The 23,021-nt window shown below is 37.5% G+C and overlaps 1 protein-coding gene across 1 annotated transcript in view; it reads right to left on the bottom strand.

Annotated features, from left to right (window-relative positions):
• The window catches only part of RXFP2 (relaxin family peptide receptor 2), a 63,822-nt gene extending 45,172 nt beyond the window's left edge, over positions 1 to 18,650 (bottom strand). Inside the window, exon 1 of the mRNA XM_003826863.7 lies at positions 18,148 to 18,650. Within this exon, the coding sequence (XP_003826911.3) occupies positions 18,148 to 18,241 (94 nt within the window). The 5' untranslated portion in view covers positions 18,242 to 18,650. The remainder of the gene's footprint in view (positions 1 to 18,147) is intronic.
• Between the last annotated feature and the right edge of the window lie 4,371 nt (positions 18,651 to 23,021).

The following is a 23,021-nucleotide window of genomic DNA, read 5'->3' as shown; positions in this document are numbered from 1 at the left end:
TCCCAAAGTGCCGGGATTACAGGTGTGAGCCACCTCGCCTGGCCAATGATAACATTTTAAACAGCCATAATCACACCCAACATCAGCTATATCAAGAACAGAATCCAGGTTCATTTTGAATTCACTTCCACAAGGTAATCATAAACAAAACCAGATGTATTGTCCTAGATTTGTATGAAATCAAGGAGTCATCCACCCTTGGAAACAGAAAGGTAAAACCATGAGCTAATAAGGTCAAATGGGTAGATGTATTTACTTATTAATCTTTTACAAGAAGGACTTGAGGTGACATGATAAAAATATACCTGCAAAAGGAGAGTTTAAGTATGAGTTAGAGAGAAATCCAGGAACACATTAGAAAGAGGGGAACTAGAATTGAACATTGAACACTCATCTATCGTGTCTACTGGGTCTACTGTTTGCCAGACACTTCACACAGTGGTTATCATTGTTAATCTTTCAGCCAGCCTATGTATGGGCGATATTATCCTTCATGTTTTGGGATTAGGGAAGTTAAATATCTTGTGTGCAGTGGTTTGTCTGGGAAGTGACACAGGGTGGCTTTGAATCCTCCCTCTGACCCCATAGGCTCACCCTTAGCCATTGCACTATGAGACTATCAATCAATTCAGGAATCTGCATTTCAAGGAGCATAAATCAGGACTAGTTAGAAACAATCTTCTGGTGCAGGGTACATAAGAGAAGACCAATGATAGTTGAATAACAGCTGAGTTGAATAAGAAATTAAAGAAAATAAATATAATCGACATTTACAAAAGTATTATATCTATGGATAGGATGACCAAAACAATTCTAGAAATTTAGATGTAAGAGATATTCTTTCAATTTTGAGAGGATACTTTTCAGAAAATAAAGAGACATGTTTTAAGTTGGCTAATAAAATTACAGAAGTCATGTTTTTTTTTAAAAAGAGTCCTGTCCAGGTGCAGTAGCTCACGCCTGTAATCCCAGCACTTTGAGGCCGAGGTGGGGAAATTACTTGAGGCCAGCAGTTTGAGACCAGCCTGGCCAACATGGTGAAACCCTATCTCTACTAAAAATACAAAAATTAGTCAGGCATGGTGGCACGTGCTGCAGTCCTAGCTACTCAGGAGGCTGAGGCAGAAGAGTTGCTTGAACTTGGGGGGCAGAGGTTGCAGCGAGCCAAGATGGCACCACTGCACTCCAGCCTGGGTGACAGAGCTTGACTCAGTCTCAAAAAAAAAAAAAAAAAATTGGAACTTCACAGAAATTGATTTAAGGAGAGTGTAGACACAGGAATGTCTATAGGTCATCATGACTTATTGAAGGGAATGAGGGATGTGGGCAAAGTGCTCCTAACCACGCACTTTGGCTGAAGGCTGGCATCATGACCCAGAATTCCCTTGGGCGGGTGTGGGAGATGATATTTTTAACATAGCAGAAGGATAAGGAACAAACTTCAGTAGGAACATCATCTACTTTGTGCTGGGCATTTCCTAGTTACTTGATTTGATGTTAATGGCAACTGTGTATGTTTGGCATTAATACCCCAAATAAAGATGAGGAAACGACTGAGAACACGAAGGCACGTCTACTTTGGTTCTTGGGAAAATGCCCTTGTGAGGCCTGAGCCCTTCAAGCAAATGCTGCCTTGTAGAGAAGCCCCTCAGGAGACTCTCCTAAAGGAGGTAGAACCTGCTGCTCTCATTAACAAATGATGTCATTTGTTAAAGGGCAGGAGTTGGAGTTTAGGCAACAAAGCTATGTCTGAATTACAAATGCACATTAAGCTTTTAGTGATGTCATTAGGGAGGATGAGTAGATCATTTCAGCTTGAGTCATTTAGTCCTGATGACCCTGGAGATCCCGCAAGCACGGAAAAGCAGAGCCTCTGGCCCTCTCTGGGGTCAGCCGGGTGTACTGGTGCACACTTCGGAGGCTGGTGTGGCCACAACCTCTGGGTCTTTTCTGACTGAGGAGGAAGACTCAGAGCGTGGCTTTTGGATGCTTTTCTGCTCATTGGAATTTTGATCTTACAAAAGCAAAAATCATTTTCTCTGCTATTGCTGCAGTAGTGGGTGAAAGATTTACTACCGGCAACTAGGCATAAGACCAGTCAAGTCTGTGACTATTTTAGGAAGACTTCTCCACTGCATGACGCTGGGGTTGGCTTGTTAAACCTGTTCACGCAGGGAGAGGCATACTGTGTCATAGATTTTAAAATCCCTTAATTTCTTGCTTGTAAAGATTTCTATAGGAGTCAGATTTATAAAAATGAGTAGTCCTCCTGTGTTTGGAACATGAACGAGAGAGTCAATATATCTTTGTGTGGTGGCTTAGAAATTTTTTAAGGCAGTAATTTGCAGTTAGAAATATATTTTATATCACAATCCAGCATGCACCCAGCCATACCCACGCTCCCAACACACACCTACACCCCCACACTCACTCTCACACCCACGCACACTAGCACAAACCCACACCCACATCCACATAATGAAAACAAAATTTCCCGAAATATCACTCTTTTAAAGTTATGTGGGATGAGCTTTGATCATTGCTATTCTATCTTATTCAGTTGAGAAGGGATCACGTGCCTCTAAGTTGATTTCATGATCCCCTAATGGGATGTGACCCACTATTTAAACACATTCGTTAGTGATAATGCACCTCAGAGACACTCAGACCTGGATTAGAATTCTCTCTGCCACTCACTAGCTGTGTGACCTCAAGTAAGCTACTTAACCTCTTTAAATCTTAGTTTCCTCACATTTATAGTAGAATTAATGAGAGCATCTCCCTTGTGGGTGTGTTTTGGGGACTAGACAAGCTGATGCTTATGAAGTGGTGAGAGTGCCTGGCCCATGGTAACCCTGGGTTGATGTCAGCACACAGGCAATTTCCATACAAGGTAAGAAAATAGAATGTTAAGAAGGAAGCTCTATGTAAAATGGAAGCTTGCTGTGCCTCAGCATTTCATGATTTTTTATGTGACTTCTCTGAAAGAAATAACAGGGACTAAAATAAAAGCTTCCCCTACTTCTTTATGGTATTCCATCTTAAAAGCCGTATCACATGTATGATTTTTATTTTATTTCAAATCTCTTTTGAAAGCTGAAGGAGGACTGTAAATGATAAATAACCAAGGAAAATGTCCTTACAATCTCCTAACAATATTTTCTTAATGTTTAGAAGAAGCGATTAAGCATTCGATTAAAGAGAATTTTGAAATAGAGAGGTGAGGCGATGTGAATAGGATCTTTTGAAGGTGGCATGTGATGTTTCCTTCCAGGGTTTATTATGAAAATAACTATGAGTTGCTTTTTTTTTTTTCTTCTTGAGATGGAATCTTGCCCTGTCACCCAGGCTGGAGTGCAGTGGCACAATCTCGGCTCACTGAAACCTCCCCCTCCCGGGTTTAAGCGATTCTCCTGTCTCATCCTCCCCAGTAGCTGGGACTACAGGCACGCGCCACCACGCCCGGCTATTTTTTGTATATTTAGTAGAGATGGGGTTTCACCATAATGGTCAGGCTGGTCTCAAACTCCTGACCTCAAATGATCCACCCGCTTCGGCCTCCCAAAGTGCTGAGATTGCAGGTGTGAGCCACTGCGCCCAGCTGACTGTGAGTTCTTTGAGGGCTGGACCTAACTAAATGCCCATCTCACATATGCAGAACGTCTAGGCGGCAGAGGCAAACAAGCAATCAATTGTCACAAATAAAAGGCATCAAGATGGTTTCCTTTTCCCTAGAAAAAAAATTGAGTTGCATCTAACAAGTGTGGACAAAGAAGGGGAGGAAGAGACTGAACATGTACGAATAGAACCTGCCGACTGCATTTCTTGTCATTCCCCATTTTCCACCCCAGAGTGGCATCTTCCTGAAGACATTTCAAAGCACAAATTTTATGTATAAGGAGAATAAATGAATACAATGTATTCCCCACCCTTTTCTCTCTGTGGCTTCCATCTCTATTGTCTAACTTAATGTCTTACTTGGTGCTCAGTAATTTTTTAAGTGAACATGTGAATTAATGAGCCATTTAGAAATAAAAAAAAAGGAATTGAAGGAAGAGCACTTTTCAAAATTTAAGCTTCCCAAAGCAGCAGATTTAGGCTGTTATTCTGATGAGAAATTATTTTTTAGTCTTTCATGCACTTCATTTATCATTCCACTCTGTCATTATACAAATTAAATAAAAATTAAGAACCCCTGCTGTACTTGGTACATAGTGAAAAAAGAATCACTAGCTCTCTGTAGAAAGTGTATTCTGTGGTCTATTCTTCCTGCTTTCTGTGGAAGTGGAAAGAGACAGTTTTTACTGAAGCTTGGGGATTATAAAAATGGAGGATGCCCGCATGGTAGCAGTGCTGATGGCTTCTGCAGTGGTTTCCATGGGACCCCTGCCAAACACACAGCTGAGAGGAGGCTCGAACATACGACAGAGAATTGCTCAGTAGTCACCCTTCTTCTGTCTTCTGGTCAATATTCTGGACGTGTCTGTGCCAAGAGATTTTAAAATGACGTTTAGATGGCCTTCTAAAGCCAACTGGATTGCTGCTCAAGGCTATTTTTTGCTCCCCATCAACACTTTCCCTGGATTATTGGGAAACAACAGGTGAGAATCATCTTTCAGGTCCTCAGTTTAAGAATTGATGGAGATATACACGTCCCTTTTTGCTTTCTCTATTTCTCCGCCAATGCTAGTCCTACATAAAGCTGAAGAAAGCCTGTATCCTCTCAGCCAGATGTTCTGGCTCTAACACCAGGGGCGATGGCTCCAGGGGGGTATAGGCCAAGGAGGAGTGTATCACGCTTAGTGGTGTTTAACCCAAGTCAGACGACCTGGTCACCAAGGATGGCAATGGTGCCTCAGAGGGGCTATAGAAATTGCCGGCAAGCCTTGCCATCTGCTCCAAAGAGCCAACTAACTGCAGCACCAGAGGGAACATTCATTTAGCATCCAGAAATGTTAACTAAGTGCCTACTATGTGCCGCAGTTTGTTGTCAGTTAGCAAGGCAGACAGCGTCCATCACTACCAGGAACTCAGGGGCTGGCATCTCTGAGGGGGGCAGCAGCACCATCCCGGGCGGCTCCACTGAGAAGCCAAGGAGAAGTAGCTCCATCAGCTGAGTGCACCTGGCCGGAGCCTGCCCCTACTTCTGCGAAGAGTCAATTTTACTAAAAGCCCACCTTTGTTGGATAGATGATTTGTTGTTTGTTTGGAGAAAACTAGGAAAGTCTTTCTTAAAAGGCTTTAATGTTAAGGTAGGCGAAGAGAAATTGGCCTCTTGGTGGTGGTTGTTGTTGTTGTTGTTTTCCAAACTTGGCAATCTTACCCTTTCAGGCAACTGTTTGGTACTCCCCGCCTGGATGGTGTTTCTTGGCCACATCAATCGTTATATTCAGAATTTTGATCCAGTTTCATTCACACATGTTTACCCCACCTCCTTTCCACTTCAGAGATTCCTGCCCTAATGGAATTTCTCCCAACCTCTATTTTCTGTCGTGTTCTTCTGGGACAAAGCAACCACTTCATGCTGGTAAAAGTCCCTCAGGACCCTATCCACAGATTTTTTTGGGGGGAGGGGGCAGAAAATATTACCCCCCTCCTTCTTCAGATGACTGCCTAATGTTTGAAGGACAGATTTGGGGAAATGCTGCCTAACTTTGTGGAACAGAGTGTAGGCTCAATACATTTTCATTTACATTGGAAAAAAGAGAATTTCAAACTGCCAACATCATCCTTACCAGGGATGGATGTCAGCCCCACATCCTCCTTGCCTGGGTGTCTTTATGTGGGTCACAAACAGAATGCTGTGGCTGTTGGTGGGTTATAAGGGATTTAAGGGAAGAAGGAAGACTTCTCTTCCAAAAGTATTATTTCTGCTGACTGGTAAACTGCCAAAACTCCACCTTTAGAGATGCATTCTTTTAGGTTAAAATCTTACCTTTCAGTATGTAAAATTCATCTCGTTCTGCATGAGTTGAGAGACTACCTTCTTCCTAAAGCCTGCCTGAGGTGAGTGAATGGAGAGAATGGGCAGTGTGGTGGGTGAAGGGGAGAAGACCATGGAAAGGGGGATTGTGAAGGAGACAGGCAAGGGGAAGCCCGATGGGAACTTGGTTTGAGAAATGTGGAGAGAAGGTGGTACCTTGGTCCCTTCACCTCTCTTTTAATTCTTCTCTGATTCATTGACTGCTATGTCCCATGGAACTTTCACTGGCTGTTCTTCCTCTGAGTGGGAATTATCCCAGATTCTATTCCCATCAACTTACGAATGTACCTGCATCCCAGGCTGCAGTATATGTTTGGGCAGGACCCACCTCACATAAGCGTGGGTACCATCCACATAGACTGCTCGTGCTGAGTGTATGGAAACTGCACAGGACTAGACCAGGTCCCTGGATTCTTCTTTTGTGATGCACAAAGAATGAAGATCTCTTGTCTTTCCTATAGTAAAGCCTTCCATCTATGTTCTGTGCTCACCTCGACCTTGCTTTCTCAGACTCTGCATTCATTGTTTCCTTTCTTTCCTATATTTTGTATATATATATAATATATATGTATTTCTTGAAATGGATTTTCACTCTTGTTGCCGAGGCTGGAGTGCAATGGCATGATCTCGGCTCACTGCAACCTCCGCCTCCAGGGTTCAAGTGATTCTCCTGCCTCAGCCTCCCAAGTAGCCGGAATTACAGGCATGCGCCAACACACTCAGCTAATTTTTTTGTATTTTTAGTACAGATGGGGTTTCACCATGTCAATCAGGCTGGTCTTGAACTCCTGACCTCAGATGATCCACCCACCTCAGCCTCCCAAAGTGCTGGGATTACAGGCATGAGCCACTGCACCCAGCTATTTTCAATATCTTTGTCTCTCTATTGCACAGCTCCCATCTTCAAAACAAACGAGTCAACCAACCTAAATCCTGTTATATCTGCCTGCCTGTAAAACTGAGATATACTCTCCTCCCCTTCACAATTAAATTTCTCAGAAGAACCATACAAGTAAGTCAATGTCTCCACTTCTTTACCACACTTTCATTCTTAAATCCATAGCTTCCATCTTGACCTTGCTGCTCCGCTGACATTCTTCTCAGCAGAATCACTGTCATCCATTTTGACACTAAATCCAATGGCTCTTTCATAGTCCTCATCTTGCTTGGTTTTCTGCATTTGACACATCCAACCTTGGTCCCCAGGTTAAAAGCTTTTTTCCCTCCATATTTTCTAAAAATTCCTTTTCTTCCTCTTTATCTCCTTAATTCATCAGCTCCATTTTCTTTGTCAATACACTGACTATCTCTGACATGCGTTAGATCAGAGGTTTCTAGATTTTTGCATTTCTTAGACCAAATAAATTCAATTAAAGAATTTAGAGAAACCTGTCAAAAGTTACTAATGTTTTAGTTTGTTAAATAAGGATGATTTTAAAACTCTGAGTTACCATATATTTTAACATTGATTTATTAGAAAAGTAGTATTTTAGTGTTAAAAATTAGAGAGACTGTACCTACAGAAGAAAAGACAATCTTTTCAAAGGAATACATTTGGCTTTATGAAAAATGTATTCCTTTGAAAAGATTGTCTTTCATCTAATTCATGCTGATGACACGGTGAAACTTTCATTCCTGACGCAATAGTCAGGACCAGTGTTTTGAACCATGTGTGAGAAAACGGAAACGGGCAATGCAACCAGAATTCTTTAGGGAGGTTAGTCCTCTGTTCTGTAACTCACAAATATTTTCTTGCAGTTTGTCACTTGTTTTTAACTCCGTTTATGAGAGGCTCCAGAGATGGAACTGCCAGATCCTGACTTTAAAATAACTATGCAAACTAAAAATAGAAGGTAACTTACTTGATTTAATTAAGTGTAGTTATCTATAAAACCCCACAGCATATGAGTGAGGTTTTGAAGGCTTTCCCTTTGAGACTGATGATGTCCACTACTACTATATCTATTCATTGTTGTACTGGAGGGCTTAGCTAACGGAGTTAAACAAGGAAAGTAAATTAATGGCATACATATTGGAAGAGAAGACATAAAACTGTGATTATTCATAAATAATATGACTGTGAATATTAAAATAATAAATTATTAGCATTGGTGAATTTTGCAAAGTTTCTATAAAGTCAATTGTATTTTTATATTTCAGCCACAATTAGACAATGAAACGTTTTAAAAATCACACCTTTTACTACAGCATGAACAGGGTCATGTATTTAAGAATAAATCTAACAAAAAATGGGCAAGACATTTATGTAAAGTATATACTATTAGTGAAAGACATTATAAACCTAAATAAGTGGAGGACAATATTTTAAAGATGCTCATTCTTTCCCTAAATCAATCTATAGATTCAAAGAAATCTCAATAAAAATCCCAGGAGTATGTGTGTAGGAATGGATAAGTTGATTCTCAAAGTCATGTGGAAATGCAAAAGAACACGAAGAGCCAGGCTACCATTGAAGAAGGAGAACAAGGAGAGAGGACTCATTATCTGTATGGCAAGACATATTATAATGGTACAATAGTTCAGGCAGTGTGATGTTGGTGGAAAGATTGAAAAATAGACCAATGGAACAGAATAGAAAGTTTGGAAGAAGACAGACACATATGTAATCATTTGTACCACAGAGGAGTGAGGCAAGGTGATGCTCAATTCTAGATAGACAATAGGTTGAAATATGAAAGGTGAAGCAATACAGTTTCTAGAAGATAACATAAGAAAAAATCTTTATGACTGTGAGATAGATGTATTAAGGAGAATACAAAGAAGAAAAGCCAAATAAAAGTACTAATCATAAAGGAAAAGATACCTAAATTAGACAATATACAAATTAAGAACGTCTTTTTATTTATTTTTTTTGAGACGGAATCTTGCTGTGTCACCACACTGGAGTGCAGTGGCACAATCTTGGCCCACTGCAACTGCTGCCTCCTGGGTTCAAGAGATTCTCCTGCCTTAGCCTCCTGAGTAGCTGGGACTACAGGTGCACAACACCACGCCCAGCTAATTTTTCTTTTTCTTTTTTGTATTTTAATAGAGATGGGGTTTCACCATGTTGGCCAGGTAGGTCTCGATCTCCTGACCTCATGATCTGCCCGCCTCGGCCTCCCAAAGTGCTGGGATTACAGGCGAGATTTTTACACAGTGCCTGGCCTGTCTTTTAAAAAAAGTCATCATTAAGAGAGTGCAAAGACAAGCTGCAGAGTAGAGGATATTTGCAAAGGGTCTGTAATTAACAAACGTATAGGTGTCCTACTAATCAATAAAGAAAAAATGAACGGTAAATAGAAAAATGGGCAAGAGACTTGAATAGGTACCGAACGAAAGAGGATATCTGAATGACGAAAAACATCTGAAAAGGTATTAAATCTAATTCATAATCAGAGAAATGCAAATTAAAACCATGATAAAATATCACTAAGATTACTAGTATGGGTGTAATTTAAAAATAAAAAACCCAATGATACACTATTTGATGAGGATGTAAAATCATGCAAATCCTCATACACTGGTGGAGTGTTAATTGGAACAGCTGCTTTGGAAAACAGTTTGTCATTATCTACTAAGTTTGAAATTGTGCAAACCCTACGAGTCAGTAGATTTACTTCTAGGTAAATGCCCATAGAAATTCATGCACATGTGCACCAAGAGATTCATACAAGAATGTTCACAGCAGAATTATTCACAATAGCCCCAAGCCAGAAATAATCCAAGTGTCTTTGAAAAATAAAACGGATAAACATTTGTGGAATATTTCTCAATGACATACCATATAGTCTTGAAAATGAGCAAACTACAACATCCAAAGTGATTTCAGATCAAGCAGGGCCAGTGGACAGTTCTCCTTCACTTTTTACAATTATCTTGTATTCAGTTAGGAAAACATTCTTTGCAGCCCTGACTTTTAAGATAATTAAGATACTAAGATTGTAGCATGTTCTGTTCTCTGTATTTCCTATTTCTTTGATGATCATCTCAGAAGTCATTTTTGCAAAAACTTTACTGAGACTTTTCAAAACCACTCCTCAGTACAAACTTTCCCTTTTTTCTACCCAAACCATCTTGCACATACCTCTATGTAATATTTATAGCATGTCATTATTATTATACTATTAAGCTGGTGCAAAATAAATTGTGGTTTTTGCCATTAAAAGTAATGGAATTTATTAATTTTGATTCTCTCAATGGCTAGAAAAGTTTTCAGTTCTTAGTATATAGCAGATGCCTCAAAAATTGTTGTCTGAACTTAATTAACATTTTCCGGAATAGCAATGCCGTTTCTGTAAGTGAGCCACAAATACCTAAAGCTCCATATATAGGAGTGGAGAGCACATCAGTGCTTCAGTGACAATCCATGTCAGAAGCTTAGGCCAAACTTGGGCATACATCTGCTGATGATGATGTCAGTGTGGGTTGAGTGCATGTAATAGAAGCATTATGCTCATTTTCTTTTTTTCATTTATCTTACACCAATGGTTCCGTTTTTTTAAGTGAAAAACTTGCTTGGCAACATCTTCTATTTTTTTAAAGCCATTTTCTAGGGAAGAGGAGCGGTGGCAAAGGGCCTCTCTTAATTTTTCAGCTGGAATCTATGTAGGATGGGGTAAGGTGGCCCATATAATTTTGAGAATCGGGTCACAGCACAGGTAATTTTCTCATGCTTTATTCTTTTCAAAACTTACAATTCACAGGTAAAATGAACAAAAATAACAGCATGTACACAACCCTGTGCTTTTAGGGAGGGCAATTTATTTTTCCAAGTGGTTAATTTTAACTTTAGTTATTACAGTAAGAGCGGCGTTTTAAAGTGGGAAACAGGAAACAGCCAAAAAAGAAATGGCTTCAAATAAGGGAACAGAGTTTTCCCGTAACACTCAGTGTAGATTATTATCCTTTTCCTATGTACAAGAAAGTTTACATAACTATCATCTCACCCTCCGATTGAATTTTGAGGCTTTTAAGGGAATATTTTTACAGTGGCTCTTAAGGCAGAATGAAAGAGAATCAGTATCTTCTACATTTCTTATATACCATGGGTTTACATGAAAGGAAATTATGAGTAGAAATATCTACAGCAATAGATATATTATTTTTTAGCCTATGGGGTTGAAACACAATGTCCCAGGCAAGGTGTGAATAACAGAAAAAGAGAGAAAGAGGCAATGACCTATTCAATGTCTACTGGCTGAGCTATAATCGAATAAAAAATTGGATAAAGAAAGCCAGGTAATGAATAAGAAGTAGAATCTGGCCCCAAATCAGAAGAGATTCTTCCTTAGCCATTTGTGTTATGAGTTTATTAATTTCTCTTAAAGGTGGGAGTGGTAATTAACATCAAGTCTGCTCTATAGGTAAACTAGCATATTAATTACAGTTTTTGAACTATATTATTTGTTAAGAAACTTTATATTGATAAGTAGACAATGTAGATTCAGCTATTCCCTTACCAAATACTTAATTTGTCCTCATTGCCCCCAAATTTAAAACACCGTTTCAAGTAGAATTAATGTGTCAAACAATCCAGGTGAATCCAATTAGCAATCCTGATACATACAAAGAATATAACAAAAATTAGCATCTCAAAGAAAAAAAAGCCCATGTATATTTTGGCCAGTTTTTCCAGGTGTATGATCCATTGAACAGGTTTATCAGAATCACCTGGGCTGCTTCCTAAATGTGCAGAGCCCACGACCAGCCATAGACCTATTGAATCCTCAGGGGCTGGAGTTCTGGAATCTATGTCTCTGACATCATGACAAGTGGTTCTTGGAAACTCAATAATTATGTAAGTATTGTGGATGAAGCGGAGAAGTTATTTGGTATGCCGAAGGCCAAACGCCAGTCAAGGTCAAGGCTATGACTTGAACATGGGTTTGCTGACCCCAAATCCAGCATCCTTGTTGCTCTGCTGCCTCCCGTCTCCTAATCTCTTAATGTTTGTGTAGCACTTTACTTCACGACTCCAGATCTCTGGTGTGTGTGTGTTCACCCATATCCAATCTTTGAAAATGGACAGTCTGAAGGACAAAATCTACCTTCTTTGCTGAACTTCTGGATCAAGGTCATCCATTGTGAGAAAACCCTGAATATGCTCTCACATCATACTCTTCCATAGACACAGAAAAAACTGATACTATGCTTTTTCATGAAAACATTTGGGCTGTAGGAGAGAAAGCTCTCCATAGAACATGAATTCAGAAAAAGCCACTGTTGCGAGAGGATGTAAAACCACTTGTTCTGCAGGGAGCCGGGACTGCAGAAACAATCGCAACTGGGTTCAATGCCAGTTTGAGAAAGGGGCTTAGTGCAGCCCAACTGGCAGAGGCTGGGATCTGCATGAAGCCAAGCACTGCGACTCAGCCCCTGACAATGCATGGGGTATGGAATAACTCTGATCGCCCAAGATTGTGATTTAAATAATGCTTGCTCATGGCCAGCAGGGAAAGAAGTGGTGATACCACTGCAAATGGGCATGAGATTTGGAACTGGATCACCCACAGGCAAAATCTCTGAGATGCGACAGTTCAGACCTGAACACTCCCTGGGCTATGTGGAAGTACTTCTGAGACTACTTTGAGGAGCTGTGTGCAGGAGAAACATTCTTCCAACTTTATGAAAATGTCCAGGGCTCCACAAAAAGGGGGAATTCATACCTGGGAAAGAGATGATAGAACTTTTTTTTTTTTAGATGGATTCTCACTCTGTCACCCAGGCTGGAGTATGGTGGCACAATCTTGGCTCACTGCAACTTCCACTTCCTGGGTTCAAGCGATTCTTCTGCCTTAGCCTCCCAAGTAGCTGGGACTACAGGCACGCACCACCACGTGTGGCTAATTTTTTGTATTTTTAGTAGAGACAGGGTTTCACCATGTTGGCCAGGCTTGTCTCAAACTTCTGACCTCAGGCAATCCGCCCACCTCAGCCTCCCAAAGTGCTGGTATTACAGGTGTGAGTCACCACGCCCAGCCGATAGAGCTTTAAAGACTATTTTAAACTCTGCGTGATTAAAATTCTCAAAGAACTAATGGAAGGAATATATCATGAAATAAGAATGAAAGTTTATAAGACCCCAAACAGACCGCTTTAAACGCAGTTGGAATGATCCAAATAAAAAATATAGTCACTGAAAAAACAAACAAACAAACCTAGCAATTGAATAGAAAATAAACTGGAATCAGAGAAAAGGAGAATTAGTTAAAATTATCTTTCCTTCATCAGACACATTCTATTAACACTGAATTTCCTTGGGCAAATAAAATAGCCATTATGCCACTCGAGAATAATATGGCACAGAACAGTCGGTGATCTGTAGAGGGGCATGGCTAATGGAGATCTGTACCATCATAGCAGAAACCCTTTGGAGAGATATGTTGCAGAATTTATAATATTTTTTAGAATTTTAGAAAGTTAATGCACATGCTATGAACTATATAGTTTCCTACTGACCTGGGGCAAAGTTTCCTAAGCAAACACATGAAAATTTTTCTATAGCACAGTGTATGAAATTTTACAATAAGTGCATAAAGAATCTAAATAGCTCCTGGCCAATTCTGACCAGATTTTGTAGGCAAAGGTGATCAACTCAGTTTTCTGAGCTTTCTGGATTTTAGAATTGTAGACAAATCATTGGACTTAGAAAAAGAGAGCACACCAGTATTGAAGTAATACAGAGATACAATATTCATTTGGTGGTATTTGGGCATGTATTCTAGCAAGCAACAGACATGGTGACCAATGGTCGGGCCAGGAGACTGTGGGATAGAGACAAATAATAGAAAGAAGGCAAAGGCCAAAAAAGGGAGACAAAGAAGATCCAGGAAGCCCCTGGGGAGGGAGCTCGGCAAAGACAGGAGGTGATTAGAGACAGGAATACTTGAGGAAGGGGGCGAATCGAGGGATAGATGTATTCCAAGGTGGAAATGAAAAGCCAGATGTGACCAATCAGGATGGAGCAGGTGTGAGAGTTACCGAGAATGGGATGTAGCCAGGACAAAGGCAGAGTTGGAGGATATGGGAACTCAGAGAGCAAGAGAGCTGAAGAGCAGACCCAAGGTGAGCAGAAGGGGGATTTCAGAGGTGAGGACACCAAGAAGATAGGGATGGGGGTAGGAGGGCGAGACATGAAAATGGAGAAAAGACAGGCCGGGAGAGCATCTGAGACAGATGCCTAAAGAGGCAGGGAGGAGGGGAGAATAAATAAAGATGGGAAGGAGAGGCGAGAGGCTTGAACAGGAGCAAGGGGGCCCGAGTCAGAACAGTGGGAAGGGGGAGGATGGGAAAGGATGACTAGAACTTTATCAATCACATTGAACATGTTGTAAAGGCTTTTTACTTTGTAATAAAGTTAAATTTTCAATCGCAATTCTTTAATTTTTTTTTTTAATTTTGAGACAGAGTCTCGCTCTGTCGCCCAGGCTGGAGTACAGTGGCGCAGTCTCGGCTCACTGCAACCTCCGCCTCTCAGGTTCAAGCAATCTTCTTGCCTCAGCCTCCCGAGTAGCTGGGACCACAGGTGTGCACCACCATGCCTGCCTGATTTTTGTATTTTTAATAGAGGTGGGATTTCACCATGTTTTCCAGGCTGGTCTTGAATTCCTGACTTCAGTGATCTGCTTGCCTCCCAAAGTGCTAGGATTACAGGTGTGAGCCACTGCGTATGGCCTCAATCTCAATTCTTTTTACATCTTAAAACACTCAAAAGTCTGTTTATCACATGACTGTTGAATCAGCTGTTTTATTTTCGCTTCGGAGCACTTTTCTGATAACAACATTGACCTTCACTGCAAACTTAATTTTTTAAAATACATGCAAAAACTGGAAGTACGGGCGAGTAAAGCATATGAGAGGTTTATTTTTTGTTTTTAGATAATTAGGCCTCTAATGCCACTACTACTTCACATGTGAAACAAGCACACTCATTTTACCCAAAGAATGTTAAGTCATATGTTTACCAAATAAATAAACCAAGCCATTCTGGGCTCTTAAATAGATATGTACTGCTAAAAATTAGATGCAGTTTTTGTTGCATAACTATTTATACAAAATCATTCTTTGTTAATTGAATTTTATTTGGTTTACTATATTCCAGAATAAAAATGTGCCATTTTTCGATATCAACCTATTAGAAAGCAGCATCCCAATTTTGCCTCTAAAATTCACATGGCAGGCAATTTTGTCACTTCAAGTGAGAGGCCTTAAAACTCTTTGATTACATCTGGTCATATTTATTCACAGTAAGATGAACACACGAGTAAGCATCTGTTGTGAGATGTATTTAGCTGGCGTCTTCAGAGATAACACGTCTCTAAAGGTTTTAACTCCCATGTTCCCAATCTTTTTCCTCCTCCCTCACAGTGGGCTTCATTCAGCCCGCAAGCAGGTCAGTCTTCGGGATGACTGGCCTGAAATATAATTGATTTTCACAACTATCCACAGCATGAATATAAAGGTGTGAAATTAAAATTCAGATGGAAAACCTTTTCTCAAGTCAGAGTGGCCAAGTGAAACTGACATCCGTAAGAAAGGACCATGCCAGGCATGCCTTGAGTCTGGCCACTAGGGGGCAGTCAAACACTGCGCCCCTCAAAATACTGTTCGGGCCCGGTTTTGGTTAACCTATTTTGGAGGTTAAGCAAATTATTTAAGTAGCAATTGGTAGTTGCCAAGTAGCAGCCTCAATGCTTCATGCTTTTACTTTCTTACATAAGCCCATGTTTTTGATTTGTAATATGGTTCCTAATTTGTCCATTAAGAAATGTTTTTTAAAAGTTTAAAGTTATTTTTAATAACTTTATTTTAGAGAGGTTTAGTCTTAGAGACAGATACTGTTTTTAGATCTCTCTGTGGCTTTGGAGTTCCCAGTCTAATTACGTTAACGCAAGATAGTTACTAACAAGTACATGAATTTTATGGACATATTTCAACAGGTTGAAATTCCACAAAACACAATTGGTAGTTACCAAGTAGCAGTCTCAATACTTCATGCTTTTAATTTCCTACATAAGCCCATGTTTTTGATGTGTAATATGGTTCCTAATTTGTCCATTAAGAAATGTTTTTTAAAAAGTAGTTTGAAGCTGGTTAACAGAGATACACAGTGAATAAATTAATGATAAAACACACGTAATAATAATAAGATACATTATGCATAGTTGTCTGTTAGTGCCTGTAGCTTAAGGCAATCACTCATTCCTTAGGCACTCCAGAGTGATGATGGTCAGAGAAGAAAAGACGATCACATAATTTCTAATTTTATGTTTTGTTTAGATCTGGCCTAAGAGTCTATCACAAATATTATTTAAATTAAAAAGACAACCTTTACTCTTAGGCAATTCTAAATGAGCTGTCTTTGGTTACTATGAAAAGCCTTACCGTTTTAATTGTCCACAATTTTGTTGTGAAAAAGAAAAGAGTTTTACTAATTATAGAGCAAATTCTATTATTTTTATAAGTAGGAATAAAATGTCAAAGCATTGATTAATGTGTCTTGCTTTGAAAAGAAATCATTTTAAACATAAAGGTTTAAATTAGTAGTCAAAAGTAATATAAAATTAGAAAATAAAAACTTCCAGGATTATAATCAATAAATATTTGTTAGGTTGGTACTAGGAGTTTGAAATATGGCTTTTACTTAGAAATAAAATCAAACAAAAATTATTAATTGAATTTTTTTTTAGTTTAAAGGGTGACTTTACATTATGGCAAATCACAAAATGTTATTTTAGTAATAGATGTTTTTCATCTCATAAACGGTTTAAGCAAAATCAATTAAATGCATTATGTATAAAAGCAAAAGTATAGTAAAATTGGTTAAACTGTGGTTATAGTCCCGTACATTAAAGAACTTTTTAAGGGCACAGATGAGCTCTATGACATGTCTTAAGAACCTGCTTTGTAGCTGTATATTCTTAAAATTGTATAAAATTGAATATTCAAATGTGGATAGAACATGAACTTCTGAAGTAGGACCTTAAATATAGAAATAGACTGCTTGTTGCAACTGTACTGCATGCAAGGTGAGTTCATATATTGTTTCTTCTTAGTTAATACTTAGCTTTTCATGTAAGAGATATTAAAATATAAAATAAAAGTCATGCTAGGTGTATGGAGATATAGATTTTAAATATTTGTAGTAAAGTTTTAGTATTATTTTAAATTCAAAATAAAATTTAGATATTTTAAGCCTTTTAAAAATCTTTTGTTTGTTAGAAGTTTTAAAATAATTCCTCATAAGTATTGCATTTTATTTCAAGATTTAAAATATTCACTTGGAATTCACCTAATAAAACTGAATATTTAAAAAACCTAAAATGAATTTCTCAGAAAATAAAAATAATTTCAAATTTTAACCTTTATTCTCAGAGGTTTATCAAAATTCTTTAAGAAAAAATACAAATTAAAATAGAAACATTTTTGAATAATAATAAACCCCAGCAAATCTTGGGTGTGATTAATAGGTTGTTTATGAATGTATAGGCTGACAACGTATCTTTTTATTTAAAAACAAGTGAAGATTTAGGTTTTATTTTTTGGTGAGCTTTACAATGAAAATGGTACTGACTTGAAACTTAAGAGTTTGACTGAAATAAAAATTTCCACAAATTAAAAACAAAAGAAAATTATCTAAGTAAATGCACTTGTATAGACTTTTAATAACTTTATTTTAGAGAGGTTTACTCTTAGAGACAGACACCGTTTTTTAGATCTGCCTGTGGCTTTGGAGTTCCCAGTTTAATTATGTTCACGCAAGATAGTTACTAATAATTACTTGAATTTTATGGACATATTTCAACAGGTTGAAATTCCACAAAACACAATTTTAGTTTATTAATTTGTCACACTTTTTAGAACAAATGCCAAAAATGTTTTCTATGTTTTAATTGATATAGTCAACATTGTTTTTTGACATATTTTATCTACAGCTTTAATAACATACAAAGGCTTGTTTCCATGAAAAATTTGTTGCATCTAAAAATTACTAGGCTGTATGGGACTACAGGCAATGAAAGATAATGACAAATACCAGGCAAATTTGATGTCTGTTTTTTTTTTAAACACCCCAATATATTTATTACAACTGCCATAGAACTACATAGAAATGTATTTTTTGGGAATTGCACTCATTTAAAGCGAGAAAGTAGCAGTCTTACCTTTGACATTGATCAGAACGATGAAATGAAGTAGAAAGAACATTGTAATCAATCTGAGGCTGAAGAGATGTTTAAAAACCAGAAAAACAATCATAGGTTTACAGCAATTGAGTTATTAGACGTATCCTCTTATACCTCAGCAGGAGTTCTGATGTAGTAAGTTCAGTGCCTCCCATGTTCTGAGCATGCTCACAGCTAAAACCTCACCGGCATGAAGGGAGATGGATTCTTGTCACTATGCAGGCTGTCTTTTTTGTTCTTTCTTTTTTGTTTCTTTTAGTTTAAATCTACAGTTGTGTTCTTGATCACTAATTCATTATGGTGTGTAAAAGAAGGTATAATAGGACTTTGGTATTATCCGATAAGAAATATTTTTTAATCACTTAAAAATTTTTTTCCTCCAAAGCATGTACAACAATTTGCTCTTGTTTAAATCCAAACATCGAAGTTCTCAAATATGAAGGATATAGGCTTACACTGAATAGGCTATGAAACCCTTTACAATTATATTTTCATGCAATAAACAAATGTAAAAAAGCTACTTATTGACAGATACACAAAGAACACCCACTTCTATTCAAATGTACCTAAATGTTTTCAAATGACATATGAAAAGATAATTTAAATATATGGCATTGTGTTAAATAATTACTGTAAAACATTCATACAATATTTTCACTTCACATACTTCCCGTATAATCATATTCCTTTTTCTTGAAGTGAATAATTTTATTCTTGCTTCCAGCTCTGTATTGCACACCTATTAGAAAACACTAATTATAATTTAGTTCTTACATCCTGAAAGCAGCTTTCTCAACAGCATAGTTAGTACAAGTTAAAAGTATAAAAATTGACTTTTGGTTGTAGGATTCTGTTGATCCTAGTGTAATCATTAAGACTTCTCCAAAAAGATGTAGAATTTCCATGTCTGAGTTTATATTTTACTAACAGGGAAATATCTATCTAGAATACAGTTTGTAGTTCTGATTTGAAGAGAAGATTTTGTGACTGAACGATGCAGATTCTCTTATATGTTGTCGTTAACTGTGTCCTAACAACACTGAAAAAAACTACCTTGTGGTGACTATTGTCGTCACAAATCATAAAACACGGGGTTTTCCTTGTTCTTTCTTTCATTCTAGCCTTTGAGAGAACAAGGATTCAAACAGAATTTACAATAAAAAATACTTTATTTATCACATAATGTATTTAGTTCTTTTCTCTTTTTAAGAAGTGAGTTAAGTTCTCTAAGACACCTCCCAGACATATTTATATGTGGTCTCATCTGATCTTTCAAATCAAAGAAAAAGCAACAGAGAGAATAAAGATGAAAAGAAATACTTCAAGATCTTTTCTTACATTTCAAGCATCTTTTTTTCCCTCACTAACCTCAAGGTCTTTTTAGGTAAAAATTGCCTTATTTCACTTAAAGGAATGATTAGTTTTTCTTACGTTTTGTGTTTTGCTGTCGAGACGATGGATGCTAGTTTCTGGTACTGAAATTTTGAGCATGAGTTTTTAAGTGCAATTAAATACCATGAATTGTCCATCATAAGTCTATTTGAAGTATAAATATATTTTCTATGAAAATGTAATTTTTGGAGAAATAAGAAATGTCAAGATGTCAAAGAAATTAGTTTAGATTTATTCATGATATCGAGCCCTAGCAATAGATTTACATTGCCAAAAAGTTGAATTGTTATTCCTTTCTGTTAGGCTTTTCAATGTTAATCTTTGAAATGTATTAACACAAACATTCAGAAATCAATAATTATAAATAATAGGAATATCTTTGGCTCACTGGTTTTTAAAGGTAGAGCATGCAAGCTTTGAGATACCATTTCATTTAATATGTTTTAACTTTGACTTATCTGGTGTGAATATCCAGCCTTTTGCACCGAAACTGAAATGATTGACATGTACACAGGGATATAATATATGTGTTTAAATAGGAGTGAATGAATGTAGTCTATTCTTAAAGCCACAGTTGGTAAGGAGGTTCCAAGGAGTGCTTCATGCAGAGCTGAGATGAAAGACTTGTGCAAACTGATTCTCACTCGATATTAACTTCGAATCTGCACAAGTGTTTTTTATTGATCCTTGCCTGAATCAGCTCATCCCTTCATTCCAGTCACCTGTTGGTAGGACCCATACTTTAAGCAATAATACTATAAAACCTCATGTGAATATATTATTTACTATATAGCACAATTCAATATAATTCTGGCTAATTGAAGGGAATTTATTTACTGAAAGTACTAATTACCTAGTTCTATGTGGTGGGGGGAGGGCACAGGCATTTTCTTAGCTTCTACTGTAATTTTTGTGTACATCTTGGAAACCATTGTTAAATATAAAATTCTTAAATCAAGAACATAATTTACTTAAAAATGGTCAGAAACCCTAATTTTAACATATTTTCATAATTGTGTGATTGTTTTTTATATAGGCTATAATTCATTACGTTGCCAAATTAATGTTTTCAATTAAGATATTTACTAAACACTTACTCTACTTAATGAGAGTATAGCCTTGTAAACATTTCTCACTTCTATAGACTTTTCACTTTATATAGCCTCTTATTCACAAAACCTGATCCATTAGCAGTTAGTATCACTTTCTGTTTTGGGGAAAAGAAGACATAGTGATATTCAAAGAACAAATTATATGAATAGATAAGATCTGTCCTCAAAAAGATAAATTATAGAATAATAAACATCAGAATCCCAAGCTCATGATAGCAGGCCAATAATGTCAATGTTCACTTGAATAGCCTCCTTATCATAAATCAAGTTATAGTAAAATCTGAGGAATTCAGCCATACTAGCTAAGTATTTGTGATTATAGCTATATATTAGCCTTTATGTGTGAGTTTATAGCATTGTCATTATTCAGTAAGATTTATTTGCACCCTGTGGGCACAGCAAACCTGACAATCACATGATCTCATCAGCATAGTCAACACAGTGTGTCCATCAGTTGAGCAAACTAGTTCTGGCACAGGGTCCATTTTGATCAAGAAAGTCTAAATGAAGGTTTCTTTTTTTTTCTTTTTTTAGACAGAGTCTTGTGCAGTGGTGCTATCATTGCTCACTGCAGCCTCAACCTCCCAGGCCCAAACAATCCTTCTACCTCAGCCTCCTGAGTAGCTGAGATCACAGGTGTATGTGACCACATCCACTAATTTTTTATTTTCATTTTTTGTAGACGTGGGGTCTCCCTATGTTGCCTAGTCTGGTCTTGAACTCCTTGGCTCAAGCAGTCCTCCCACCTCAGCCTCCCAAAGTGTTGAGATTATAAACATAAGCCGCCATGCCTGGGCTTAAGTGTTCTAACTTTGATGTTCTAAATTTAAAATAATTTAAGTCATGCTCCATTTGTCTGGGAATTTCAACTCTTGACAAGCTCAATTATTAGGAGCATAGCCACGAACCCAGAGTAAAAAATAACCCTGAGACATCCACTACTGGCAGTATGGTAGATTAGATACACTGAAAAGACTTCTTACTTGAAAATACTGTAACAGCTGCATAAAAAAATTTTGTTGCATTTCTGGAGTCTTCAAAATGAGGGGAATCGAGTCTAAAGGGAAAATACATGACAAAAATAAGAACCAAATGCTGAAATGGCAATGGAGCAGAGTGAACAAATGTAAAAGGCAAGATTGGTTTGCAAAAAATGCAGATATCAGCACTGCAACTTTTAGGCCTTGAGTCAGTGGCCTAATCTGAGAGCTAAGCCAAAGCTTCCATGAAGGATCAGGCTAAAGACATGAAAGGCAGTGTCCTGTAGCACCATTGCAAAAGAAATGCACACTGTATAAGAAAAATATTCTTAATTGAACCCCCTAGATTTTATCCAGGTTAAAATCAACTAAATATTAGCTCATTATCAAAGATCAACCAAGGACATATGGGTAAAAGTTGACAGAAACAAAGCAATAAATTTAGAACCCCATGTACTTCAAATATCGAAATGATCAGTTATGGAATGTAAAATATTTAAAGACTGCAATCACAAGAATAAGTAAGGAATAAGAAACTATCAAAAAGCAACAAAGAGAATTTTCAGAAATGAAAAATATGTTCCTAAAATTTTAAAACTCAGTGGATAGGGTAAAGAGCTGTCAAAACATAGTTGAGAAAATAAGTTGTAAATGGAAGTAAGGGAGTGAAGAAACTTCCCAGAAGGCAGCATAGATAAACAGGGAATGAAAAAAAAAAATGAAAGAAGAGACTAGGAGGAAAGCAGGAAAAATTTCAACATACAGCTAATTATAGTCCCCATAGGAGAAACTAGTGAGAAAGAAGAGGAGATAATATCTCAGGAGATAATTATTGAGAATTTTCTAGAACTGATAAAATACAAGAATTTATAGATATAGCAAGGACAACTTCTACTAGGCAGGGCAAATAAAATGAATCCATATTTAGACATTCAGTTTTGAAATTGTATAATATAAAAGAAACCAGAGGGAAAAGACAGACCACCTACAAAGGGAAAATTAGAATGTTAGTAGACTTGCCAACAACAGCAATGGAAGCCAGAAGAAGTGTAGTAATGCTCACAGTTCTGAGAAAAAATTACTGACAACTAAAGATTGTGTACCCGACAAAACGATCTTTTAACAGGAGTGTAAAATAAAGTCATGCACAAGATATATGAATACTAAGAAGTTAGGTAAGAACCAAAATGAAAAATGCAGACCAAAAGTTTGATAGCATTTCAGGGAAGGGAACAATCTGAGTTGTGAAGGTCATTAGGTGAAACCTCAGCTCTGTCCATCTTGATTGATGGATTGAGAGATTAGGAAATAGTGTCAGCTATTCTCCCGGTGGTATCAAGGCACACACGCCAAAGTAAGTCTGAAGGGT

Source organism: Pan paniscus, chromosome 14 (genome assembly GCF_029289425.2).
Source record: "Pan paniscus chromosome 14, NHGRI_mPanPan1-v2.0_pri, whole genome shotgun sequence".
Classification (NCBI taxonomy): Eukaryota; Metazoa; Chordata; class Mammalia; order Primates; family Hominidae; genus Pan; species Pan paniscus.
This window is presented reverse-complemented; position numbering and strand designations above follow the sequence as displayed.